The sequence below is a fragment of the Mustela lutreola genome, chromosome 12, assembly GCF_030435805.1.
Source record: "Mustela lutreola isolate mMusLut2 chromosome 12, mMusLut2.pri, whole genome shotgun sequence".
Lineage (NCBI taxonomy): Eukaryota > Metazoa > Chordata > Mammalia > Carnivora > Mustelidae > Mustela > Mustela lutreola.
Window position 1 is genome coordinate 8,721,259 of NC_081301.1, and position 26,122 is coordinate 8,747,380.

The following is a 26,122-nucleotide window of genomic DNA, read 5'->3' on the forward strand; positions in this document are numbered from 1 at the left end:
AGGGAAGGACAGTCACGCCACTGGTCTTGGCTTGACCAAAGGGAGATTACGGTCAGTGGTGGTGTCTTATCGCTGACTGAGGGGAGGGTGTTTTTTAAAGAGCCAGGTAGAATCTCAGAAACTTGGTGGGTTCTTTTCCCAGGCAAGGAAACTGAGGGCTAGATCAGATTTATGAGCTATGACTAATAATGTCCTGAATCCAGACCCCAGACATTGTACCCTATGAGCCAGGGATGGTATCCTGGGGGAAAACATCCGTACCAACAGTGCACCTTCAAAAATATGAGCTGGTAAGATCAGACTTGGGAAAGTGTGAAGAAGGTGAGACCTTCCCTCACAGAAATGGAAACAGGTCTCTTACTTGCTTTTGCCATGCTGCTCTTTGCTCTTTTCCTCCGTCTACAGCAACTTGGGGTAGAAGGAGCCACTAATTACACATGCTTAAACAGGCCTAATTTTAAGTAAACATATTATACAGAGTCAATAGAAATGTGTTCAGTCATGCTAATGAACACACAGAAAGGATACAGCACTTTACTAAAACAAACAGTCTTCCAGTTTTTAAATACTGTGTGGATAGCAACAAACTATTTTATATTCATTATAAGAGTCTCATCTTCTTGGCTGACTTTATAAAATGAGGGCCTTAAGGCACTGAGGCTGCACAGAGCTGACCATGGGTTTATCCGGTCAGCCTCGCTTACCCTCCCCACTGGGGACGGGCTCTAGGAAATGACCATACAACCCAAAATGAACGGGCGGCCCTAAACCCACCCTCCTTGTGTGATAAGATACTTATGGGTGATGCCAGGACCTGCTCTCAGAATGTCCACAGGGAACAACGATCATGGGGAAGAGCTTTCCCACCCAGGACCACTGGGGCCCCAACACAACTAGACCACAGGCCCGGGCAGGAGGCCTTGGGCCTCCTCCCTTAACTGGTTCAACAAATTAAGAGGAAAATGCAGAATGGGGAATCCCCTGTGGCTCTAGAGTCTATCAATATGAAGACATTATAAGTCAATTAGTTGTCAAAAATGAGCACCAATGCAAATTTTGAAACTAAGAAAAGCACGAGGGACAAGTAAGAAATTAATACAAGTCTACGAGGCAATTTTGGTTCCCAGGCAGACAAGTCATATAAGAGTAAGCAAAGGCAGCAAGCAAACCTTGCGAAAATGTTCAGTCTTGCTAATAAATGATGACATGAAAATTAAATAAAATTAGAATAGTAAAACTGAATAAAAATTTAAAACCTATGCTGGCAGGCCTGTGGAAAATAGGCACAAGCCTGTATCATTAGTGGCATCGTGAACTGGTATTTCTGGAAGTTAATTTGGCAAGAGAGGATAATAAAGCTTATCTTTATGGAGCCCATCCTCTGAGCAAGACACTGTGTGTGGTAGGTGTCTCCAGTGATTCACAAATGAGTTAAACACAGATCTCATCCTCAAAGAGAAAGGTAAGTAGTGAGGATGTCCAGAAAACATGGAAGTGGCTAAAACGCAAGCTGAAAGCAACATTGGGAGGCAGATACCAATCCCCCCATCTTACAGATAGGGAAACTGAGGCCCCAGAAGGTGAAGTCATTCACTTGGGGGCATTAAAGCTGTGAGTGGCAAAGCCAGACTCAATCTTAGGTGAGTCTGACTGCGGATTCCAAGTGTTTCTCCCCTGCAACCCCCAGGCCAAGCTGCCATGCGTCCCGTCAGGGTTGGGGTGGGAAGTAAGAGACAGAATCTATTACTTCCTTTGGCTTCTGGCCACTGTGACCTGTGGCGCTTCCCTCTCTCCCTCCTTCCCCTGAATGTGTGCTGTGCTGCGTGTGAGGGAAAGCATCAAAGAAGGCAGACAGTCCCTGATCTCTGACTGATGAGAGAGAGCTCTGATTACACTGTGAGGCAACTCCTTGTTTGCAGGGCTGAGTCACCCACCGGACTAAGCCCCTGGAAGGAAAGGCTGGCATCTCAGTCAGCCGCCTTCTCTCGCAAAGCCTGAGGTGCCTGCACGAGGCATTCATCAATCCCCACTGACTGTTGAAGAGAGAGAGGGCTTGCTAGAAACTGGTATCTGAGGGTCAGAGGTGGTTTCATGCAGAGGGCAGAATTAAAGCTCACCCTTGAAAGATGAAGTGTGGACACTCAGAGTTGAGGGAAAGGGCTTTTCAGACAGGGGAAAAAACAACAAAGCAAACAAGTAGAGTCAGGAAAGAAACAAGGGCGAAGAGTGCACAGTGAGTGCCTCAGTTTGGGTAAAGTAGGGGGTACCTGAAGATGAGGAAGACATTTGTAGAGGAAGGCTGGAGCCGACTGTAGAGGACCTAAGACCCAGCAGCCTCCAGTACTTAGAAACTCATCACAAGAAAATCCTTCAAGATCGATACATACCTAAACTGGTTTATAGATTCGACACCAAATGCTATCTAAATCCCAGCTTACTGCTTTGCCAAAGTGGACTAAGCCTAAGGTTCAGATGGAAATTTGACGGACCCAGACTAGCCAAAATAATCTTGAAAAAGAAGAATGAGGGTGGAAGACTCATGCTTCCTGGTATGAAAACCTGCCACAAAGCTTAGTCATCAAGACCGTGTGCTACTGGCATGAGGAAAGACACGCAGATCAATGGAAGAGAAGTCAGAGTCCAGAAACAAACTCGCATCTATGGTCAGCTGATTTCCTGTAACAAGGATGCGAAGACAATTCCACGGGGGAGAGAACATTCTTTTTAACACATGGTGCTGGAACGACATGACCGTCACATGTGAAAGAAGAAAGGTGGATCCCTACCTCACACCACACACAGAAGTTAACTCAAAATGGAGCAAAAACTATAAAGCCCTCAGAAGGGATGCCTGGGTGGCTCAGTGGGTTAAGCCACTGCCTTCGGCTCAGGTCATGATCTCAGGGTCCTGGTATCGAGTCCCGCGTCAGGCTCTCTGCTCAGCAGGGAGCCTGCTTCCCTCTCTCTCTCTCTGCCTGCCTCTGTCTACTGTGATCTCTCTCTGTCAAATAAATAAAATCTTAAAAAAAAAAAATAAAGCCCTCAGGAAATAAAACCATGGGCATAAATCTTGGTGACCTTGAATTAAGCAATGCTTTCTTAGGTATGACACCAAAAACACATGCAACAAAGGAAAAGTGTAAATGAGCAGAACTCCATCAAAATAAAAAGCTTGCGTATTTTGAAGGACATCAAATGAAAAGAAAACCCACAGAAAGGAAGAAAATTTTGCGAACCATATAATTGAGAAAGGGCTTATATCTAGAATATGTTCAAATATTTATAACTCAATAATAAAAAAGACAACCCAATTTGAAATGCCAGAGGATCAGAACAGACATTTCTCTGCAAAAGATATACAAACGGCCAGCAAGCACACAAAACTCTGCTCAACACCATTAACCATCAGGAAATGCAAGTCAAAACCACGAGGGACCACTTCGTGCCCAGTAAGACAGACAGAATAGTAACAAGTGTCAGCGGAGACGCAGACTCACTGGTGCCCTCCCACACTGTGGGTGGGTATGTAAAATGGTGCTGCTCCTTTGAAAAACAGTCTGGCAGCGCCTCTAGAAGGTAAATAATTACCATAAGACTCTGGCAGTTCCACTCCTAGGTCTGGCCCCATGAGCAATGAAAACACATGTCCCCACAAAGGCCTGAAGGTGAACATTCACAGTAGCACTAGTCACAACAGCCCGAAGTGGAAGCAACCCGAATATCCTCCAGCTGAGTGGACAAGCAAGACGCAGGAGTCCGTACAACAGACTCTGACTTGGTAATAGCGAGGCATGAAGTACTGACCCACACCACAACATGGACCTGCCTTGAAAACTTTATGCCTTGTGAAAGAAGCCCATCATGAGAGACTACATGCTGTAGGATTCCATTTACATGGAATGTCCAGAATAGGCAAGTCCGTAGGGAAAGGAGTTCAGTGGTTGTCCAGGGCTGGGAAGGGGTTGATAGGGGAGGGTTAGAGAGAAATGGGGAGTGATGGCCAATGGGTGTAGGGCTCTTGAGGGGTGGGTGTGTGATGAAATGTTCTAAAATACCAATTGTGGTAATAGTCACACAACTCTGTGAATACCTTAAAAACCACTGAATTGTATACCTTGAATGGGTAAATTAATGGCATATGAATTATATCTCAATAGAACTGTTACCAACCACACCTGATGCATAAATACATCAAATCTATCTGTAAAAGGCACTTAACCACATGCCATGACAGGGCTGCATGGTGGTTAATGCTAGGGCTAGAGTCAGACTCCCGTGTGTCCTCTCGCGATGCCCCCGCTTCCAGATAAGTGACTGTGGATAAGTTCTTCAAGCCCTCAGCAGTTACTGTGTCCCACTTTCCTCACATGGGATGGGTATAACAACACCCATCTCCAAACGCGGGTCCCCTGGAGAGCCAGTGACATCAGGTACGTAAAGCATTTACCACAGGCTTAGCGTCTGGTATGTCACCTACCACGTGTCAGCTAGCACGAGTAGTAGCTGATACATGGGATAACAAGTAAAAGCACAATGTCCAAAAGTGAGAGGACTATGAAGAAAATAAAAACATGCAATACAACGGACTCAGCTTGTCTCGTGAAAATAACGGCTGTGTGGCTTCTGTGTAGTTACACCCAGTCTGGTCTGTATGAAATGCTAGCGAGAAAACAGCAGATTATGGATCCAAAATGGGGCCAACCATGGAAACACAAGGTATGTGTGACAGAGAATGAGATACAGGATTTCATAAATGAATCATGTGTAATAAAGGAAGGGTTCCTTGTCTTTGTTTTTCACGTACTGCTTCACTGCTGGTGCCATCCTAAAATTGGTGACAGTAATTAAAAATAAAACAAGTTAAGTTAAATCAGAATGAGGAGGCTCAAATATCCAGAGGTTTTCCGGCACGATTTCAGAACCGACAGGTATGACAAGATCCTTCCAGAATCCTGAAGAAGCTTTGGCTGGTCAGTGATTTTGCTTCTGCTTGCCAAGGTTCAGGGTCAGAGCAGTCACTCAAATACGAGCCCGTGTCCTCTAAGGCACAGTCTTCCTGGTTCTGGCTTTTCTTGTGTGCTCCATGAGCCAAAAATAAGGACATTATTGCACTTATATTCCTTGGACGTCTTTGATTTTTTTTTTCCTTTTGTTTGTGGGTCTTGTGCTAAGCTTGGCTTCTGCGACACCAGAGGATGGACCGAGTGGGGATGGCAACCAGTCTCACTGGTCTGTTCCTGAGCGAGCCGAGTCAGCAGGGAGCCCGTTCTAAGAGAAAAGGACATTCTGCTCATTTACATGCTGCTTCCCAGAGCGCCGCAAACTCCTCAGAGAACCAAGTCAGGCACACCGCACGAGCAGGAGGGTTTAGTCATGGGCGTGCAGCAAGGCCCCCTAAAATGTTCCCAAAGAAAAATGCACATACAAACCATCTAAAAATATACCTGGAGGAAGAAAAGTCCCATTGTGACGAGCGGTACTAAAGGGAGACTCACGTGTGTCCATCGTCTCCTGAATTGGGATGAAGCCTACAGGCAGAGTGTCCTTGATGTCAATGAGCTTCATATCCACTAACACGTTCCCTAAATGACTCTTGGGAAGAAAGAAAAGAGATACAGACTATTAATCTGAACAGCCCTGTGGTGGGTTTGCCATTTTGGCTTCGAGATGCATATTTAACACAATGACTCATGCAGCTTTACGACAGCAGGTTAATTAGAGTAGGTGCCACTTAATGTTCCCCAGCGGCTACGCGGGGACTCAGGGGGCCCCCAGGAAGGAGCTTCATCTGCCGCACCTCCACACCACTCACTCAGACACGGTGGTTAGCTAGACAGCGACCTGGGAGATGCTCGAGACAGAACCCAGCAGAGGGCAGCTGCGCGTGCATCCTGGGACCAGGCTGCCACTCAGCCTGCAGCATGGGCTGCACATTCCTGGGGCAGTCACCGCGGCTGGAGAGAGCGTGCAAAGCCTCCCCAAGAACCAGTCACGCTCCTAGGTGATTGCCCATCTGCGTACTGACACACCTTTCAGTTGCTAGATACGATTCTGTAAAATCCTAGGAATCGTCAACTCATACAGGCCGGAAAGCCCTGCTGTCTCCATATCACACATCTACTAAAATGACATGCACAAGGGCCTCTTAAAGTTTAACTCAGTGGTAGCATAGGGGGTCCACAGCGTGCGTTTTCTGTAACCAGTGCAAAAATATCTTCTGAGGACAGCATGCACCATCGTGTAATTGCACAACAGCACCCTCTGCAAACACACCGGCATTAGCAGCCCACGGTTCTGGTTGAAATGCTCTGTGCCAACACTAGCCTGGATGGCCAGTCAGGAACTTCTTACCCTCTGAACTCTGCGCTATTGTCTCTCTTGGCTGCTCTCTCTTTTCTTCCCTACCGATTGGTAATGGCCCATGTGTGAGGTTCTTTCTTCACTATCTGTCTCCCCATGACCGTTCAAGGGCCACAAGGACCAAAACTGTCTGTTGCTACTAGACCCCCAAGCTTAGCACACTTCTCGGCATACATGCTCAATTATTACCTACCTCATAATTACCTACTAAAATATACCTACTGAATAGCGTAACATTTTGGGGGTACATTTTCAACTGGGTGGGCCAGAACTGGAAATCAAATTGGATTTGCTTAGATGACAAACCTCAACTATAACAATAAAAACGGAAGGATGCTTCATAAATACATTATAAACCTAAAAGCGCACAATTGAAATAAATTCTTCAAACTTCACTACGAAAGTCACAGTGTCAAATGTCAACTGTGACCGGGCTTTTATGGCCCTGTTGTCACAAACCCGTTTCCTTCTCTTATACCTCTCATGTTTGACGACTATTTTCTATTATGACATTTCAGGTAGCTTGGTCTCAGAGAAACAATGCACACAGCTCAGCACCACACATGAAAAGCGGAACCTTACTAATGCAGAATAAATCTCTAACCGTGTAGAAGAGGTTTGAACCGTTAACCTAACTTGAAAACATCAGCTGCTTTCAGAATTGCCTGATCTAATCTATCATAATTTTTTTCTTTCCTGGCAGTTGCTTTTCCGTGTCATCGCTGCTTTCTGCATTGAGAAATTAACAACTGGGTATGTTTTCCTGCCCCGGAGATGGATGGGTATTCATCAATATCCTTCTCAAATGTCTTCTACTTGACAAGTTGGGTTTTACACAAGTCAACTGCAAACCACTTAGCGACCTCACCCTCCACACTCTACAAATGTCCCTGATCATAAAACCAGAACATCAGTGGTGTGGCCATTAAAAAAAAAAAAAAAAAAAAAAAAAAAAAAAAAAAAAAAGCATCGAGAACCCTCCCACGCATACAAAACGGGACGCTGCACTGTCCAAGCTTCCTGCAACCCAAGTGTGGTCCCTCCGCACACGGGGCTGCTGCTCTACTGGGTTTAATACGGTGGGTCTGCGACATCATTAATTTTGCTTGTTCCTCTCCCCTCCCCCATCCCGTGCTCTCTTTCATTTCCTCCTCATAAATATGAAGAACGTATTCCCAATCCTTGTTGAGCAAATGATTCATGCCAAAAGCCCAATATGCACTGACTCAGGGTATTTATACTGTCTCTGGTAGCCAGTATTTGCTAGTATACTGTAATTATTTCTGACAACCTTGCATTTAAGGTAGCCACAGATAACCAACTTAATATTCAAATGTTCATAAATCCTTCTGTTTAATATCCTCCCTACCTAATCTATGTACATTATTATTACAGGTAATGCAGAAAGTACAGGGCATGAAAAGTGCAATTAATCTCGATCCTTCCCCAGGAAGCAATGTCACTCCAAAGCCAGGTTTCTGTATTAATAGCATTACTGGGGGAAAGGAATTTAGGTTCCAAAGGAGTGTCCCCAAACTCCTACACAGGGAGTCTCGAGCTGCCTAATTAAGAATCTGTCCAGTCTTGAGATCCCACATCCCTCCTCTACAGTTGTAAAAATATACGCTATGCAAAGTCCTGGTTGTGACAGCAGGGCTGGGACAGACCGGCTGTAGTGGATTAAAATATGCCCGTTCCTACTGTGCTCCTGGGCTGGCAAGTAGGTCCCTGCCACCCCCCTGAATGAATCCCTCTGGGTCTCACTAAAGGACTCAGTCGTTCTTCTTCGGGAAACAGGATGCACCGACTTCCCATCCTCCTTCGGAGGGAGGCAGAGACCAGAGACCTCCCCCACCGCCCTCAACCCCCCCACAGGGTAAGGCTTACAAATGAGCATTCCACACTATCTCTTTCTGTTCAACAAATGCCAATGAACTCGATACACTTTCTATAATATGTTTATGCAGGACTGGTGACATCTGTCATTTTTAGACTTGTCACTGTCCCCAACTCCAAGGGATCAGGATTCTCTTGGCCTAGACTACCAATACCCCACAGCTTTTAGGGGAAGTGCAAAACAAATCTCCCAAACACAAAACAAAACAAACCAAAAAACCCCCAAAAACCCAAAAGTCAAAAACAATCAAAGAGATCATGGCTGTCCTGTGAGGCCACAGTCGGGAACTGCAGCTTCAGGCAGGAGAGGTGGGGCTGAGCAGAGATCAGTACCAAATGCCAAAGCCGTGAGACTGCTGGGCACAGTGAGTTGTTCAAATCCTCGGGACTTTGTCCTGGCTTCCCTGAGCGGCAGTGAAGGCACTGACCTGTGCAGAGGGGCAGCCAGCAGACAGAACAGAGGTGACAAAAGCTAAAAATATCAGTAGTTTCAAAAACAGGTTTGGGTCAACTCCAGGGACAAAGGGGCATGAGAGTGCCCTGCGTGGGGGTATGGGTGCAGGGGCGGAGGAATGGAGCTATGAGGAGGGCGGGGCGGGAACTACCCTAACTGCTCAAGCCCCCGGCTGGAAAGGCAACCTGGCTTCCAGACTGTTCCTCCGCGTCTCCTCGGGCTGCACGATGAGCCCCAGGGACCTGCTCAGGCTCATTACAGGCCCAGCAGCCACCTTCTCGCCTCTGAGAAGGATTTCTAGTGTTTAGTGCGAGGACTGTGCCTGCCCCATTAGAAACTCTGTACTTTACAGCAAGCATATATTACTCTCATAATTAGGGGGAAAAATTAAAGCAATGACTTCTCCCCCAGTCCTGAATACATTAGGAATCATTTTCCTAACAAAGACTTATCAGTAAACAACAGGAAGGGCTGGCGGAAGAGAGGGCAAGCCAGAGGACCACGTGACCGTCTGCATCCAGACAACAATGACGGGCCACACAAGGGCCCTGGGATAGGACCACGGGCTGTGTCATATGTGATGGGGACAAAAGCTTGCTGTTCCCCTTTCACACTTCTGAATGAGGATGTCTGGAAATTTTTTTTCTTTTTAAACCGTGAGGATCTATCACTGGTATAATAAAATTTGTAAAAATAAATTAAGAAAAACATTCTTCCTGCCATGTTTTGTTTTTGTTTTTGTTTTTCTTGCATTAGAAAGAGCCAATAACATTTAGGCCAAAAATAATATGTCACCCCTGAAAATGAAAAGCTGACTGCTCCGTATTTGGGGCTAGGGAAGACAGGTGACCTTGGACAAGCCCCAAAACTCCCTGATCTCAGGAAAGGAGCTAATACTTCCAAGAGACTGTCTGAGGATGGGAGAAGTTTATTCACAGAGCGCCTAGGACAGGCCTCCCTCCCAGTCTGGATCTGTGCAAATCCTCATGAAAGCTACTTCCCTTTCTTTCTAAGCTGCTCGTGAAAACATTCCGTTGGAAAAGCCTTAATAGATAGGTTTAGAATGTCCTAATTTATGGGCCCAAGAGTTCAGAACGGCCTACTGAAAGAAACCTGCACACGTGGCAGATACCTACCTGCGGAAACAATGAAATGTCAAACGTCACAGAGACTCAGGGAGAAAGTCAGTCATTTTGGGAACAAGGTCGCGTCTGGGGAAGGAAGGGATGGTGGAGCGTCCTTCCAGCCCTGCTTCTGCATGCTGGCCAGCTTTAAATCCAGCCACGCCGGCAACGCTGACGTCCACACCATCCTGTGATTTGTGACTTACAGGAAAGCTATAGGCAAATGAGGGCCGGGGGAGAAATTTCCTGGTTCCCTTTTGAGAACACATTTTAATGGAATTCACTGTACACTGGAGTACGAGGTTAATAATACTGTTAATAAATGAAGCACAGTGCGAGCTGCTGATTCTACCCAGTTCGCTAAAACCACAGATTAATATGGCAAGGAAAATAAACCACAACAACAACAACAAAAAAAAAAAAAAAAAAAAAAAGAAAGAAAGAAAGAAAGAAGAAGAAAAAGAGGAAATTTCAACCAGGCAAGTAAATGCCTTGTGCTTATGCAGCACATGGACGCCACCGCTAGACTTACATTTTCTTTGGAAAATGATCTCGTGAAACACAGGTATCTGGTAACCTTGGATTTAAATAAGCCGTCTTTCCAGAGGTCAGCATCCACACCATCTGCTGTCTGTGCCACCTGCACCGGAGAGACAGAAGAAGAGCGCGGGTAAGGCGGGCTGGGACTGAAGGTGGACACGGGAAGCGTCTCCGTACCTGTACCTGCGCCCATTAACATTGGGCCGAACTCTCCTGGCATCTCATTAGTTCATTTCACCAGACACCGGGAAGAGACTTTCCGAAAGGGGAAAAGGGAGAGTGTGAAAAATACAACTTCTAAAAATATTGTCCCCAGGGAAGCCATTGATTAAAGACACCCTGACAAAAACGGTTCTAATGAGAAAAGAGCAACTTTTGTTGCAATGGACCAAGGAGGGATTGGAGAAGTCAGCACATTACGTTGCTCGGTACCACTCACTCGGGGGACGGGAGAGGGGCAGGAAAAGGTCCAATGGGGTGTGAAATGCCACCTGGGAGGGGCGCTGCCTGCGGGGAGCTGCCTGCTCCAGGACCCTGGGGCCAGCCGGGGTGCTTGTTCCATGGGACCCTGGTGGGGACCCGGGGCAGGGTGCCAGGGAAACTCGCTCCTCGCTGTGTCTTCTCCCTACAGGCTCTGTGAGGGGTACTCAAGGTCGGAAACTGTCTCATGATAGAAAAATAAAAAAGATTCAGCTCCTTGTTTATAGTCTCACTAAGAAACCATTTTCCTGTGTGCGGCTAGAGAAGTGCTCCTCTCAGGAGCACCCAAGCATGAAGCCAGCCTTGATTTGAGTCTTAAAGGACCTGTGTACTGGGCTGGGGGCGGGGGGCCTTGCACGAAGGCCCCTGCTTTGGGGCTAAGAGTGGGCAAGGAGACCGGAGAGCGGGGGAGAAATGGCCGGACGAGGGCAGCACTGCCCCCATCGCCTTCCAGTTGGCTCTTTTCCCGGCCTGTCAGGCACGCTCTTCTTTCTCACCCAGCAGCCCAACGGGATGGCACTACCAGCCCAGGGTCTGTGGCTGGCACCCCCAGGGGGCACAGCCAGGAAGATGGAGGGAGCAGCACCCCGTTTCTGCTCTCTGCCATCTCCCCGGTTGTCCTGTTGAGGTTTAGAATTTGGGATGCAATCCCTGATCGGACAGACTGCTGAAAGCACCTCCATGCTCTGCACGAAAACTGCCTCCATGGAGCCCCAGCCCATATACACACGCCACAGCACGCCAGTGGCCTCGGGCTGTTACGTTTGCAAGGGGATGGGGGCGCGCTGGGCTGCAACGCTGCCTGGACATCCCCGGGTCTCCCATAGTCATGTTCTCTGAGGCTGCCTCAGAGAGGCCCAAAGGCCAGCTGGCAAAAGAAAAATGCTTTTTTTCCCCCCACTCCAAACGGAACAATTGTAAATTAGCAAATGCAGCACGAGAAAAAGAAAGGTCCTTATGCTACATTTGCAAATATGTTTGACCTGAAACCTGGAGGAGGAATGGTATGGGGATAATCTCGGGGACCAAGTATGTCACCCCCACGGAAAGACATGACACAGAATGGCATCAGGCCTCATCAGCACTTTCCCCCACGAATGTCCTCCATCGAGTTTCTCGGAAAACATGAGATTTCAGGCAGTGTCACTAACTCTCTGCCACCAAGGATCCCCTTTGTCGATTTTCTCCTGTGGATTCCAAGTTTTGAAAAATTTTTTTGTTTCCCCAACTGTCCTTTTCCTGTACTTCCTCAATTCTAGGCCGCAGTCATTTGGGAATCACCCATGGATTTCAAGAATAATGCTTCAGGAAAAAAGAATAAAATGTCAAAAGGTACAGATCTATTTCAAGATGCATTCTAATTTCAGAACCATTAAGATGTGAAAACAAAAGATGCTACAGGAATAAAGAAATAAGGGAACTTATATGGTTTCTATAATAATAAATATTTTATTTTTGATAAATTAAAAAAAAAAATGAGTCTGCAGAACACTGGAAGGCTGTGGAATCCCACGCTGGGACCTCAGAAGACAGAGCTGTCTTTAACCTCCCACCAGAAAAGGAATGGAGTTCAGAAGGGCTCTCTGGGATATCTGGGAATACCACTGGGGGAGTAGGTGTGCCCTAGGTCAAGACTATTGTTTCCAGGGCTTGAGAATGGTGGTTCCCTCCACTTTCCCCACTGCCTGAATTTTCTTTTTTCTGGGTGAGAAGACACCTCACTGTGATAAAGAGGCCAGGGCAAGCGTGTAAAGAGAAAAAGCTCGCAGCGGGCCTGCTCCTTCCTCAGAGGCCCAGGCAGTGGCAGTCCTCCAGCCTGCACTGGCGGAGCATTGAAAATGGACCACCAAGGGCCTGGCTTTGCCCTGAGGCCACAACTCATTTGCAAGGAAGTAGAAATGTGTAACCCCCTCCAAGCTCACCTCCGAGGGGAGGTTTGGAGGGTGGTGAGAAAGAGAGTGAGCAAGCGCAACCTCGTGCCTGCACGTGTGTGCATGTGTGCGTGCGTGCATGTGTGTGCATATGTGTAGAATGCAGAGCTGCCCAAAGCCTGGACCCACACAGGGGATGGACTGGAGCCAGGATGGGGAAGGCGCAGGGTCCCAGATCAACGGAGCACTAGAGAAGTGGGCCTTGTGTAACAAAGCTGGGCATTCCCAGCCTTGCCTTCCCCAGAACACCCAGAAACTTCTTTCCCACTCAGTCACAGAAAGGTGTTTACTAATCTTAATTCTTCCTGTCCCAAATTAGAAGAGCTAATGATCTCCAAGTTAAGCTATGTATGAGGTGCCTGCACCAGCCTCCATGCAGAAATTCACCTCTGACCATGAGACCCCAGAGGCCAGCCTCTGAATCTGGGATGGGAGAGGCCATGGGGAGGTGGGCCGAGGGCTGCAGGAAGTGGTGCTCTAAGTGTAGCACAGCCCATAAAATTAAGAGGTAGACTTGAACTTGACACCTGGTGGCTGAAGCAAACCCCTCCTCCTGGGGGCACTTTGGTTAGGGATGATGTACGAACAAAGCTTCTACCTTAGTGGACTCCAGGGAGCACCCACAAAGCCCGGCTCACGTGTCTGAACTAGAAATAAAGACATCTAGTCAAACCAAACCTTCAAAATGATGTCATGCTACATCAAGATTCAAAAAGTCCTAAACTGTCACACTGGGGTTTAGCTGGTCCTCTGGGAGTCCTTCTCCAACTCTGGGATTATATCTGGTGTTCAAACACAAATTATATGCATGTGCAACAAATGTTTTCCTGCCCCCTGCTATCCTGCCCCTGGACTAGAAGCTTCACGAGGAAAACGGCGATCCTTATCTCTTCCCTTCAGTAAGCACAGTGCCTGATATGTATGGGCTCAATCAAAACTTGTTGAAGGAATGAAAGATTCAGCCATTAAATCAGGTGAAAAGCTATACACCTTGATAGCGCCCCAAGAAGGAAATCTAAAAAAATGTTTTCAAGATTTTATTTTTTTATTTATTTGAGAGAGAGGGGCGGGGAGGGAAGGAGCAGAAACTAAGGGACAAGCAGACGCCACACTGAGCACAGAGCCCCACATGGGGCTTGATCTGACGACCCTGAGATCAGGACCTGAGCCAAATTCAAGAGTCAGATGCTTAACTGACTGAGTCATCCAGGCACCCTGGTAATCAAACATTTTAAATGGAAGTTTTCAGAATCTAATCCCTTGAGCTGAGTGTATCCCCTTCAGAATCCCCACTCTGTGAGGCCACACACCTATTTCGACAAGAAGGTCCCTCAGTCTTCTGGTCATCTTGCTCGTACCCTGCCCTGTTCCCCAAATCACTGGAGCATGTCCAGTGCTGCCACGGTGCCTCCAGAGGATCTGTTACGGGGCTTCACATGCGCACATGTGCACACAAGCACACACCCCACAGCTTCAAGCACACTCTTAATTACACACTCACATGTGCACACACTCATGCTTCTCTCTTACACGCACGCACTCTTGCATGCCCGCCCTGTCTTCCCAGCATCTCCCTGGGGCCTCGAGCTGCTTCTGGGGAGGAGTAGGTGGGCAGTGACAGGCTGGACGCATGGGTTTGTCTCCCTTCTCTGCCAATATGCATCTCAAATGACAGCCGTGTGCGGAAGGTACGAGCCCCCAAAATAAAGAGCAAGAGAAGAGTGTGATCCAGAGAGATGCCAACAACTGCCTGGAGACATGGACGGTGAAAGGCTGGGCTTTAGCGAGTGGAGGGGGTGACATCTCAGGCCTGGGAGGGGCTAATGATCTGCCCCCCAATCCCTGGGCCCCAGAGCCACCAGATTCCATTGGGGTGAGGGTGGGGGTCGTGGGGGGTGGGTGTGTGTGAGTTTCCAGCTGAAACAGGAAGATCTGAACAAGGTCTAGAAACACAGCAGTTACACTCCCAGATCCCCACCCCCCCCACTTCAGGTGCGTTTTCTCCAGAAATGGAACCAGTAAGGCTCAGGGCTCCAGAACACCAGGAAGAAGTAGATTCCAGACTGAAAACAGGGGGGTAACCATGCACACTGAAAGGTGGGCCCTCCCCCTCGCCTACCTCCACGTGCTACCACTAGGCTTATCCTCCTTCCTGCTGCCGGCACCTCAGCAGCCAGGGGTATCCCCTAAACACTGGATATGGAAGGATTTGTCTCTGGAGACATTAAAGACTGCCAGAGAGCAGATCAGCACACCCAGGCTCCGGGGTCTCCTGCTACAAAAGCTGCTTCCCAGCTCCCTCACCCTGAGAGCCACCCACCAGCCCCCAGCCCCCAGCCCCACTCCCGGCTCTCCAACCACACCGACAAGTGTCTCCCTCTTAAATATAAACGGACAACAAAGGATCACCAGGTGCTGGGATAAGTCTCCAATACGAAAGACAGGGTCCACAGCAGAACGGGCATTTGAAGGTAGCACAGATAGCATGAGGAAACAATTCAAGTTAAGGGACAAACGACTAAGCCCATAATGCAGGGAACTGCAACCACCAAACAAGAATGGAACATTGTGAAAAAATTCAAAGGATCAATTTAAAAATAATATAAAGAGCCTAGAAGTAAAAATGTTGTAGATAAAATGAAAAAATTTTAAAAATACTGGGGGGGGGGGGAAATTGAGGAACTCTTTTAGAAAGTAAAATACAAAGATGAGATAAGCTATATAGGAAAGAAAAAACTATCAGGACAACGCCCAACTAATGCAATCTCCAGAAAAAGAAATAAAAAAACAGAGGAGGTGAGTGTAGCTATTAAAGAGGCCTTGGAGGTCCTAGCACAGGGAATGAAAAAGTCTCAAAGCAAATCAAAAGAGAATCCCACCAAATTTCAGAGAAATAAAGCATTTTTAAAACTTCCAGAGAGAAGAGACAGGTCACATACAAAGGAATGCAAATCGGAAGGCATCAGACTTCTCTGACACTGAACGCTAAATAAGAGGAAAAACATCTGTAAAATTCTGGGGGAGGGGTACCTGGGGGGGGGTCTCAGCTGATGGAGCCTCTGCCTTCTCTTCTGGTCCTGATCCTGGAGTCCAGGGATGGAGCCCCGAACTCAGCTTCCTGCTTAGGGTGGGGTCTGCTTCTGCCCCTCCCCCAGCTTGCTAGTGATCGGTCTCTCTATTTCTCCCGGGAATCAATAAAATCTTAAAAAAAAAATTCTGGGAATTCTGGAATTCTCTACCTCAACCAATTAATCGTGAGGGCAGAATAAAGACCCTTGCGGATGTGCAAGGAGTTAAATTAATCGCCCATCGGGCCTCTCTTGGGAGCCTACTGGAAAATGCATCAGCAAAACTGGGTATGAAATCAATGACGAGGAAACTACGAACCCCAGGAAAAAGATCCTGCACAGGACGGTGAAGAGAAGGCAGCAGGGTGCCAGGGCCTAGACACAACACGAGGAAAAGAAGAGAAGGCCATGGCCGGCCATCTGCGGGAGGAAGGGACAGGACAGTTTTTGGAATTGAACTTAAGCCCTGGGAAGAAATACAGATGGGTGTGTGACAGAGGTACTGGAGCATTTAGAAAACTAAAAACACAGATGTAAAGATGTTTGAAAACATAACTTATTAATTAACTTAAAATTTAAAAAAAAAATTTAACATGTAAATGTAAAAACCAATAGGCACTTAGTATGGAGGTTCCTCAAAAAGTTAGAAATAGAACTACCCTATGACTCAGTAATCCCACTACTGAGTATTTACCCACCAAATACAAAAACACTAATTTGAAATGGATATATTTTGATATAGATATTTGATATATATCAAAAATTTGACATATATATCAAATATCTATACCAAAATTTGATATATATATCAAATATCTATATCTATATATATCCATTTCTATATATATCCATTTCTATCCAAATATATCTATCTATATCTATATATATCCATTTCAAATCAGTGTATATATCAAATTTTGATATATATATCAAATATCTGTATCTATATATGTTATTCAGCCATAAAAAAGAATGAAATCTTGCCAATTGCAATGACACGGATGGAGCTAGAGAGTATTATGCTAAGCACAATATGTCAGAGAAAGACTAATACCATATAATTTCACTCATATGTGGAATTTAAGAAACAAAACAAATGAGCAAAGCAAATGTTTTGTTAAGAAACAAAACAAATGAAAAAAAGAGAGAGAGAGGCAAATCAAGAAACAGACTCTTAAGTATAGAGAACAAACTGATGGTTCCCAGAGGGCAGGTTGGCGGGGGGGGAATGGGTGAAAAAGGTGATGGGGATTAAGGAGGGCACCTGTGGTGGGCACCTGGTGAGGCATGGAAGTGCTGAATCACATACATGTTATACACCTGAAACTGATGTAACACTGTATGTGAGCTTTACTGGAAATACAATACGACACAACACAATATAACACAACACAACACAATACAATGTAACTGGGAAAAATTCTAAAAAGAAAATTTAAAAATTCGAATATAACATCAACAGACACATAGACAATTAAGCAAATGAAAGAAACAAGTCAATGACTGATTCCAAGAAAGTGGAAAGGTTGTATGAGAAAGAAAATGTCCTCCCTGTTGGCCTTCTCATAGGTAAACATGGACAACCCATTCACCAAAAATTGTGATGCTGCCTGATGGGGGAGAGTATAAGAAAACTGAATGTGTAAGATAGGTAAATCAAGAAGTAGTATACTCAAATTATTCAGAAACAAGGAGATAAAGAGCCAGAAGTGAGGAAATCGAAGAGTTGAAAGTGACAACCTCTGGGGAGTGGAAAAGGAAGAGATGGTCTTATAAGCCTTTTGGTACTTTTTGATATATTATATTTTTTTAAGTAGATTCCATACCCAGTGTGGAGTCCAACATGGGGCCTGAACTCGCCACCCCGAGATTAAGACCTGAGCTGAGATCAAGAATCAGACGTTTAACCACCTGAGCCACCTGGGTGCCCCAGTACTCTTTGATTTTTTTTTTTAACTGTACATTTTTTTCTTTTAACTTTGTTAAAAGAAAAGTGAATTTAAAAAAAATTGGAGAGCTTGGAAAATATATCATGGAAGACTATATGGGAATATATTCCTTTTAGGGAAACCCCCATGATCAGGGACGTTCCTACAGGTGCAACAGAACCACAATGCGGTGCGTTCCCCAGAGTGTGACAGTGTCCACAGCTGTGTGCACAGTGGATTCTGCCTTCTCTACTGCTAGAGTCCATGAAGAGTTACTTCCGGGACGGGTTGGGGAGGGTCCTGTGAGTGGTAACCCCCAGCCCTGCAGAACCAACCAGAGGACTTCTACCGCTCTATACTCCTCTGCATTCAGGCAAGGCCCTGTGTTTTCACCACATTCCTTTGCCTGCGAGACACAGAGGTCCTGGTGCTCACCCGCCTGAGACGGAGGGTGTGGAAATGGAGGAGGAACCAGGACAGGAGTCCACAGAAACCAAGAAAAGTCAGAGCAAGCAGACCTCAGCGAGACAGGGCTTCTGGTTCACTGGAGGGCCAACACGTGACTCGGCCTCCTGGGGGGCTGTGGGGAGAGCTGGAGCCCGATGCCACAGCACCCTCACAGACAACCTCTTGTGCAGTCTGCCCCAGTGCAGCACGTACTGCAGGGACTAGTAGCTAACACCCGCTGTGTACACTCTAAGCGCCAGGAGCCTAAGTCAGCAGTGTAAGTAACATGTTGACACAACAATACTAGGAGCCACAACAAATCATCATCAGTTACTCTTGATTTTATAGGTGAGGAAACTGAGAAACAAAAGGGTTTTGGCTCAATCGATTGTGCTACGTCTATGCAAAAGAACAGTTACTCAGTTCTTTAAAAAGATGAAGTATATTTATAATTATGTCCATGATATATTAAGTGTGGGAGGGGGATCTTCCTACCAAGAAACATATGAGAGAACATAAACACGCAGTTCTCATAAAGCAGCGGGGACAGATGAACGGTCCAGTCAAGGAATGGACTGTGGCCGTGAACCAGCAGTTCACAGAAGCAAGACGAACGGCCAACGAACAAGAAAATATGTTGCACGTGGGTAATGATTAAATTAAAGTGCCAATAGCCAAGATGCCACTTTCTCTGTCAAACTAACAAAGACACACTTTAAAGGGGAAAGACACAATCGTCCAGACAGGCTCTGGGGGAGTCAGGTGCCCCGACCGCTGCTGGAGTGTTAAGGGGTATAACTTCAGATGAGATTCATTTGGTGCTGCATATCACGGGCCTTAAAAACAGACGTGCCTGGGATGTGTGCTGGCTCAGCCGGTTAAGCGCCCAGCTCTCGGTTCCAGCTCAGGTCAGGATCGCAGGGTCATGGGATGGAGCTCCGGTTGGGCTCTGCGCTCATCAGCGAGTTTGCTTTGGATTCTCTCTCTCCCCTCTATGTGTTCCCCACCCTGCACTCACTCTCTCTCTCTCAAATAAATAAATAAATCTTTTTATTTTTTTTTTAAGATTTTATTTATTTATTTGACAGACAGAGGTCACAAGTAGGCAGAGAGGCAGGCAGAGAGAGAGAGAGGAGGAAGCAGGCTCTCTGCAGAGCAGAGAGCCCAATGCGGGGCTCGATCCCAGGATCCCGGGATCATGACCTGAGCCAAAGGCAGAGGCTTTAACCCACTGAGCCACCCAGGCGCCCAAATAAATCTTTTTAAAAAACACAATCATGCCTGTGACCCAGGAATTCCACTCCTGGGCCGAGAGCCCACGCAGTGATGGGATGGGGACACGAGAGGATGGCCGCCATCTGTTCATTCACACTGAACTTCTGGGCGCCCGGCTCTGATCACGGCAGACAACAGACAGTCAAACAAGACAGACACAGTCACCAGCCCCACAGGGTCACAGTCTCGTCGATGGGGGAAGACACACAGTAAACACATGAACAAATATGTAAGATAATTTTAGAGAGGAATCAGTGCCTTGTATAAAATAAAATAACATAACAGGAACAGAGAGTGAAGGAAGAGGCTGCTTTGGATGGGGTGACCAGGGAGGCCCTCTCTGATGAAATGCCTCAGTGCTGACACCTGGGGGACAAGAAGAAACCATCTCATGAGATCTGGAGATACAGCCTTGCAGGGCGAGGGAGCAGCTAACGTGAAGATAGGTGGAAACCAGGCTGATGGGTTAAGGGGACAAAAAGCGGGGCTCCGTCACCAGAGTTACATGGGAGGTGTATTATCTATACGTCCCTTGGGGCATAGCGTTTAAAGGCAAAAGTGGGGAATGATGAATTTCTAATGATGAGAGAACATCCTTACAGTGGCAGACTCTGCAGCAGGAAACAATGTGGAAGACACGTATCTAGGAACATGGAAAGTTCAGGGGAAAGACTAAGTCACAAAATGGTTTAGATAGTACAATCTCATATTTCATTTCTTAAAAATAATCTACATTATAGTCGAATGATCTAGACAAATGTAAAGCCAAGCGTTAACCACTGTTTGGCTCTGAGCAGTTGAGATCATGGGTATTTTTTGGTGTTCCCTTTCTTAATTAAAGTATAATCAACACACAATGTTGTATTAAGCTTCAGGTGTATAACATAGTGATTCGACTTCTGTTGATACCGTGAGATGATCCCCGAGGTAAGTGTAGTTCATGTTTGTCATCACACAGACATTTTGTTTAAGGTTTAGACTCTCAAATATGCAACACAGTATTATTAACTCTAGTCCCCCCTCCCCGTGACTGCTGTGTGTGTGTGTGTGTGTGTGTGTGTTTGTGTGTGTTTAAGATTCTATTTATTTATTTGACAGACAGAGATCACAGGTAGGCAGAGAGGCAGGCAGAGAGAGAGGAGGAAGCAGGCTCCCCGCTGAGCAGAGAGCCCAACGCGGGGCTCGATCCCAGGATCCTGGGATCACGACCTGAGCCACCAGGCACCCCACAACTACTGTGTTTTATAACTGCAAGTTTGTTCCTTTTGACTCTCTGTAGCTTTTATACTAAGAAAAACAACCATCTACAAGACTTCATCTGATGGGGTGAGAAATAATGATCTATGGGATTTCAACTTGAGAAACACTTTGTGAGATTAGCTCCTCCTCGGAGCTGCCCGGAGAGGGGCTGCATGGTAAGTCCTTAAAATGGTCAGCCGTTATTCCTTGTCAGCACTGTGTACTCCCTGCCCAAGGAGACATTATTCTCAAAAGACGCCACAGCTGACCACCAGGCTAACTACCAGACTGGTCACCCCATGCACGCCCTGGTGTTCTAAGGGAGCCCACCCACAATGCAAAGATGTATCTGGCAGACATAAAGTGATCAAAAGGGCCAGGAAACTCTGCAGACATTCCAAAGGAAATATCTGGCTAGCGCTGTGAATAATGAAGTTCAAAGGGCTCTTGATGTGTGAGATCACCCACTGTGGAAACACAGACACTCAGCCCAGGTCAGACAGTGGCCAACCGTGAAGCCATTTCAACTCTTAATCAGAGCAGTTGGGGCACCGTGTGGAGACAGGGAGCTGGTCACCTCTCTTCTGAATCCCTAACAGGAGGTGTGCCCAAACGCTTTCTAAAACCCTGACATGAAAAGAGCCATCCAACTGATGACAAGGCCAGAAATCCTTTGGTTGTTGTTTGGTTCTGATTTCATTTGCATTATTTTATCATTCTGTATCCTGAACTGACAGCTCAAGTCATCATAGATTTTCAGCTGAAATGTCTAATGTTTCTTAGCAAAAGAAATGGGTACACGCCCCTGTCTCTGAGACTCTTCCATCTCCCTCGGTCGCTGCGATTCCCTGCCTCCCTGGCTTTGCTCTTCGGGTTCCCTCTGGATCCTCTCTGTGTGGAACGCTCTCATCACTTCGAGCCTGGCTAGAGGAACCCTCCCTCTGCCAAGCCTTCCCGATGACGTCAGCCCAAAGCACACGCTCTTCTTCCAGGATCTTCCGTGTCCTTTGGCTTCTTGCATGAAACCTCTAGGATGGAGAAAACCAGAGACAAAGGGAAGAACTCAGATTTTTAAAGTCAGGTAGATGGGAGTTCAAGACCTGGCTTTGCCACTTACATACCATGGTTTCCCAAAAGTCATATTTTTCCTTTCTGAACCTCATCGAAAAATGAAAGTCATAATAATGCCTAACTCACGGGATTCTTTGTGATGGTTAAAAGCCAGAAAGCACACAGAAAGTACGCAGTCGTGATGCGATACCACTTCCTACCTGCTGCGATGACTATTCTCGAGAAGACAGACAACAGTGCGTGCAGACAAGGATGTGGAATCAGAAGCCCGTGTCCGCCGCTGGCCGGATGGTAACGGGGAGCAGCAGTTTCAGAAACAGTCTGGCAATTTCTCCAAATGTTTAACACAGAGTTATCAGTGGATCCAACAATTCCAATCTCAGGCGTAAGCAGCATTCTTCATAATTGCCCCAAAGAGGCAACAACCCAAATGTCCCCCACCTGATGAATAAACAGAAGGTGGTACATCCATACGATGGGATCTCTTCCAGCTGTGCCACGGGGCTGAGGCACACACACTTGCTATACCACAGGGACCCCTGACAGCATTGCACTAAGTGAAAGAAGACGGTCACCAAAAGGCATATCTGTATCACACCCGTTACGCGAAATGTCCAGAAAAGGCAAATCCGCAGTCTGAAAGCACACTGGTGGTGGCCAGGGGTTTAAGGATTCTTTTGGGGGTGATGAAAATATTCCAGAACTAGGTAGTGGGGAAGGCCGCACAGCTCTGTGAACACACTGAAAGCCACGGAATTGTTCACATGCAAAGGGTGAATTTCATGGTATGGGAGTGAGATATCCATAAAGCTATTCTCTTTTAAGCTCTTGGCATAAGACCCAGCACATGGTGTACACTCAAAAAAAATATTAGCCCCTTATTATTATTATTATTATTTCTGCTCCTTAAAGTAGGATCTTAGTCATTCAGTAGGGTCTTTTCCAGAGTGCCCAGCCCCAGACCCTGCTGGTAGGACACCATCAGTTATTTCCCAACTGGCTGAATGAATAAGGAAAGGAGTATATGGTAAGAAACAGCACAAAGACTGAAGCTGGCCCACAAGGGGCTCCACAGACACCCTTCTTCATTCTTCCTGCTGCACAGCTGCTGTGACTCCAGCAGGCATGGAGAGGGCTAGTGCCTGAGGCTGGGCAAGGCGGAAGAAAGCAAAGGTCCCTGGTGATACCCCCAGAAATCAGGAGGCCTGCTTCTGCACCTGCTGATGGGGAAAGGCAGACACAAAGGGAAATTGGTTCCTGGAGACCCGTGAGGTCAGGAGCTGGAAAATGGGATGTAAGCGTGGGCAGGGCACTTGGCTACATCAAATCAGGAATGTTCTATCCTTTCCTGGTCATCATGAAGGATGGCTTGGGGACATGGCCCTGGATCTCTGCAGACCCCAGGGAGAAGAGCAGCAGGTTTCGTGGGGCTGGCTGGCACCCATAGAGAGGAGGGCTCCTCTCTGTCACAGACAGTCTGGGACAGAGCTGCGGATGGCACAGCAGTGGTCAAGCAGGAACTGTTCAATCAATACCACTCAGACATCTGCGCGTCACTGTGAAACAAAAAACTGAATTAGAGCTCTAGCTCCCATAAAAACAAATTCCGGGTAGATTAAAGGCTAAAAGTGAAAAGTAAAACTTTAAAACATTTCAGAAAAAAATGTAAATAATCTTTATGATGTTAATGGAGGAAATTATTAAAGAAATAGATACATGTGTAGAAAAAAGTCCATAAAAGAGAAGATGGACGAATTTTACTACTCTAAAATATAAAACTTCGGTTCTACAAAGGACACTAAAGACAGTAATAAGACAAGCCTCAGACTCTGAGCAATGCATTCACAGGCAGGGGGTTAATTTCCAAAATAAATAAAAAACTCCTACAAATCAACGAGAAAAAGAAATAATCCAAAGGAAAAAATGACATACAATATGTAAAAGCCATGGGAGAAAACTGCGCTAAATTCAACCTTCTAGGAAATGCAAATTTAAAATGACGTTCTATCGTTAAGTCAAATCGCTGACCAAACTGCAAATATTCACCAAAAATTGGGGCACAAAGTGGCACAGCCACTTCGGAGAACACATTCACGGCATTTAGTAAGGGGAAAATGAATTTAGTAAGGTGAAAATGACCCAGCAATTCCACTCTGAAATGGTTCTCTAGAGAAATTCTTAGCATAAAGATGTGAAGGTATTGTTTATAACAGTGTTTATAAAAGTAAATGATTAGAAATGACCCAAATCTTTATCAACAGAAGGATGAATAAATACGTCATAGTCTATTCACGCAACAGATTTTGATAACAACCTTGGAAATACGAAATACATGAACTAGAGCTATTGTGTCAGCAGGGATAAATCTCAAAAATCATGCTTAGCAAAAAGCAAGTTGAAAAATATGTACAGTGTGATGATGGACTCCATATGAATATCATCTGTACAAAGTTCGAAAACAGAGGAATGTGCCAGAGTGATAAACACCGAAGTCAGTAGTTACTCTAGGTAAACGAGGAAGCATGGCCTGGAGGGGGCACAGGCACCAATAATGTTTTCTCTCTCTTCTTGAAAAAAAATTTCATATAAACTTAGTGAAATATTAATATCTGAAAAAGCTGCACGGTGGTTACATGGGTATTACATTATTCTCTATGTTGTCCTTATATACACTTGAACCTTCAACAACACGGGAGTCCACTTCCTTGCCAATTTTTTTGTGATAAATACGATACGGTACTGTAAATGTTATTTTCTTTTTCTTATGTTTCCCTAAGAACATTTTCTTTTCTCTAGCTTATTTTATTGCAAGAATACAGGATGTAATACATTAAATAAAAAGAGGTGTTAATTGACTATGCTATCTGTAAAGCTCCTGGTCAAAGTAGGCTATTAGTAGTTAAGTTTTGGAGGCACCTGGATGGTTCAGTGGGTTAAAGCCTCTTCCTTCAGCTCAGGTCATGATCCTGGGGTCCAGGGATCGAGCTCCACATCAGGCTTTCTGCTCAGCAGGGAGACTGCCTCCCCACTCTATCTGCCTGCCTCTCTGCCTACTTGTGATCTCTGTCTGTCAAATCAATAAATAAAATCTTAAAAAAAAAAAAAAGTAGTTAAGTTTTTATGGAGTTGACATTTATATAGGGATTTTTTTATTTTAAGATTTTTATTTATTTATTTGACAGAGAGACACAGCGAGAGAGGGAACATAAGCAGGGGGAGTGGGAAAGGGAGAAGCAGGCTTCCCGATGTGGGGCTTGATCCCAGGACCCTGGGATCGTGACCTGAGCTGAAGGCAGATGCCCAACGACCGAGCCACCCACGCACCCCTATATAGGGATTTTCAATTGTACAAGTGGGGGAGTGGTTGGTACCCTTACCCCCATGTTCAAGGACAACTGTATATGAAATACTTGATAACACAATTTTTATTCATTTGATTTTTTTTCAAGGTTTTATTTATTTAGTGAGAGAGAGCAGGGGGAGGGGCAGAGGGAGAAGGGGAGAGAGAATCTTAAGCAGACTCCGTGCTGAGTGTGTAGCCCGATGCGGGGGTTGATCTCATGATTCTGAGAACACGACCTGTGCCAAAATCAAGAGTCAGGACACTTAACCAACTGAGCCCTTACCAAGGCACCCTTGGTAATACAATTTTTAATTTAAAAATCAGGTTGTAGACCCCTTAAGAAACAAATGAGTGGGGACTTCAAATACTTGCAAACATTCACAAGGAGGAAACTTGCCAGAGAAAACACAGGCACCCAGTGAAATTTGAATTTTAGATGAGCAATGAGTAATATTTTTCAAATTTCAAAAAATGTTCAAGATTTCAGATTTAGTTGGGCATCCTATTATTTCTATTTGTTAAGTTTGGCAACCCAAACAAGGTCGGGGTGCTCTGTGGTTATGTCCAGTGAAAAATGGGAAGAAAACCATATGCCAAGCACCAGGAGAATGCTGGAGTGAGCCCATGTGGTCTGCACAGACTACCACACACCAGGGAGCAAGAATGTGTTCGTCCCCTACACAGGAGGCTAGAAAGATCTAACTGGCAAGTGCATCATTTGGGAAAAAGAAAGCAAGAGCTTACTGAATGATCTACTTTATATTGAAAAGTCGAGTTACAATGACATAGTTCTGTAAGTCGTTCAAACCCAGAAGTGCTGAGGGAAAAGGAAGAAAAAGAGCAAACTGAGGACAGTGGCTAATAGATATTAGGGACATGATAATAACTTGAGCCTTGGCTCTATTATTTGGTTTTTTAAAATAGGAAGATTTTTGTATCCCTTATTTAATTAAAAATAAATACGAT

At 45.8% G+C, this 26,122-nt stretch overlaps 1 protein-coding gene across 3 annotated transcripts in view; it reads right to left on the reverse strand.

The window, feature by feature from the left end:
- MVB12B (multivesicular body subunit 12B) overlaps positions 1-26,122 on the reverse strand; it is a 186,156-nt gene that overhangs the window by 117,413 nt on the left and 42,621 nt on the right. For all 3 annotated transcript variants that reach the window (XM_059142623.1, XM_059142624.1, XM_059142625.1), the window contains exons 3-4: positions 10,367-10,474; positions 5,496-5,592 (exon numbers count right to left, since the gene is read on the reverse strand). In XM_059142623.1, coding sequence (XP_058998606.1) covers positions 5,496-5,592; positions 10,367-10,474 — 205 coding nt within the window. The remainder of the gene's footprint in view (positions 1-5,495; positions 5,593-10,366; positions 10,475-26,122) is intronic.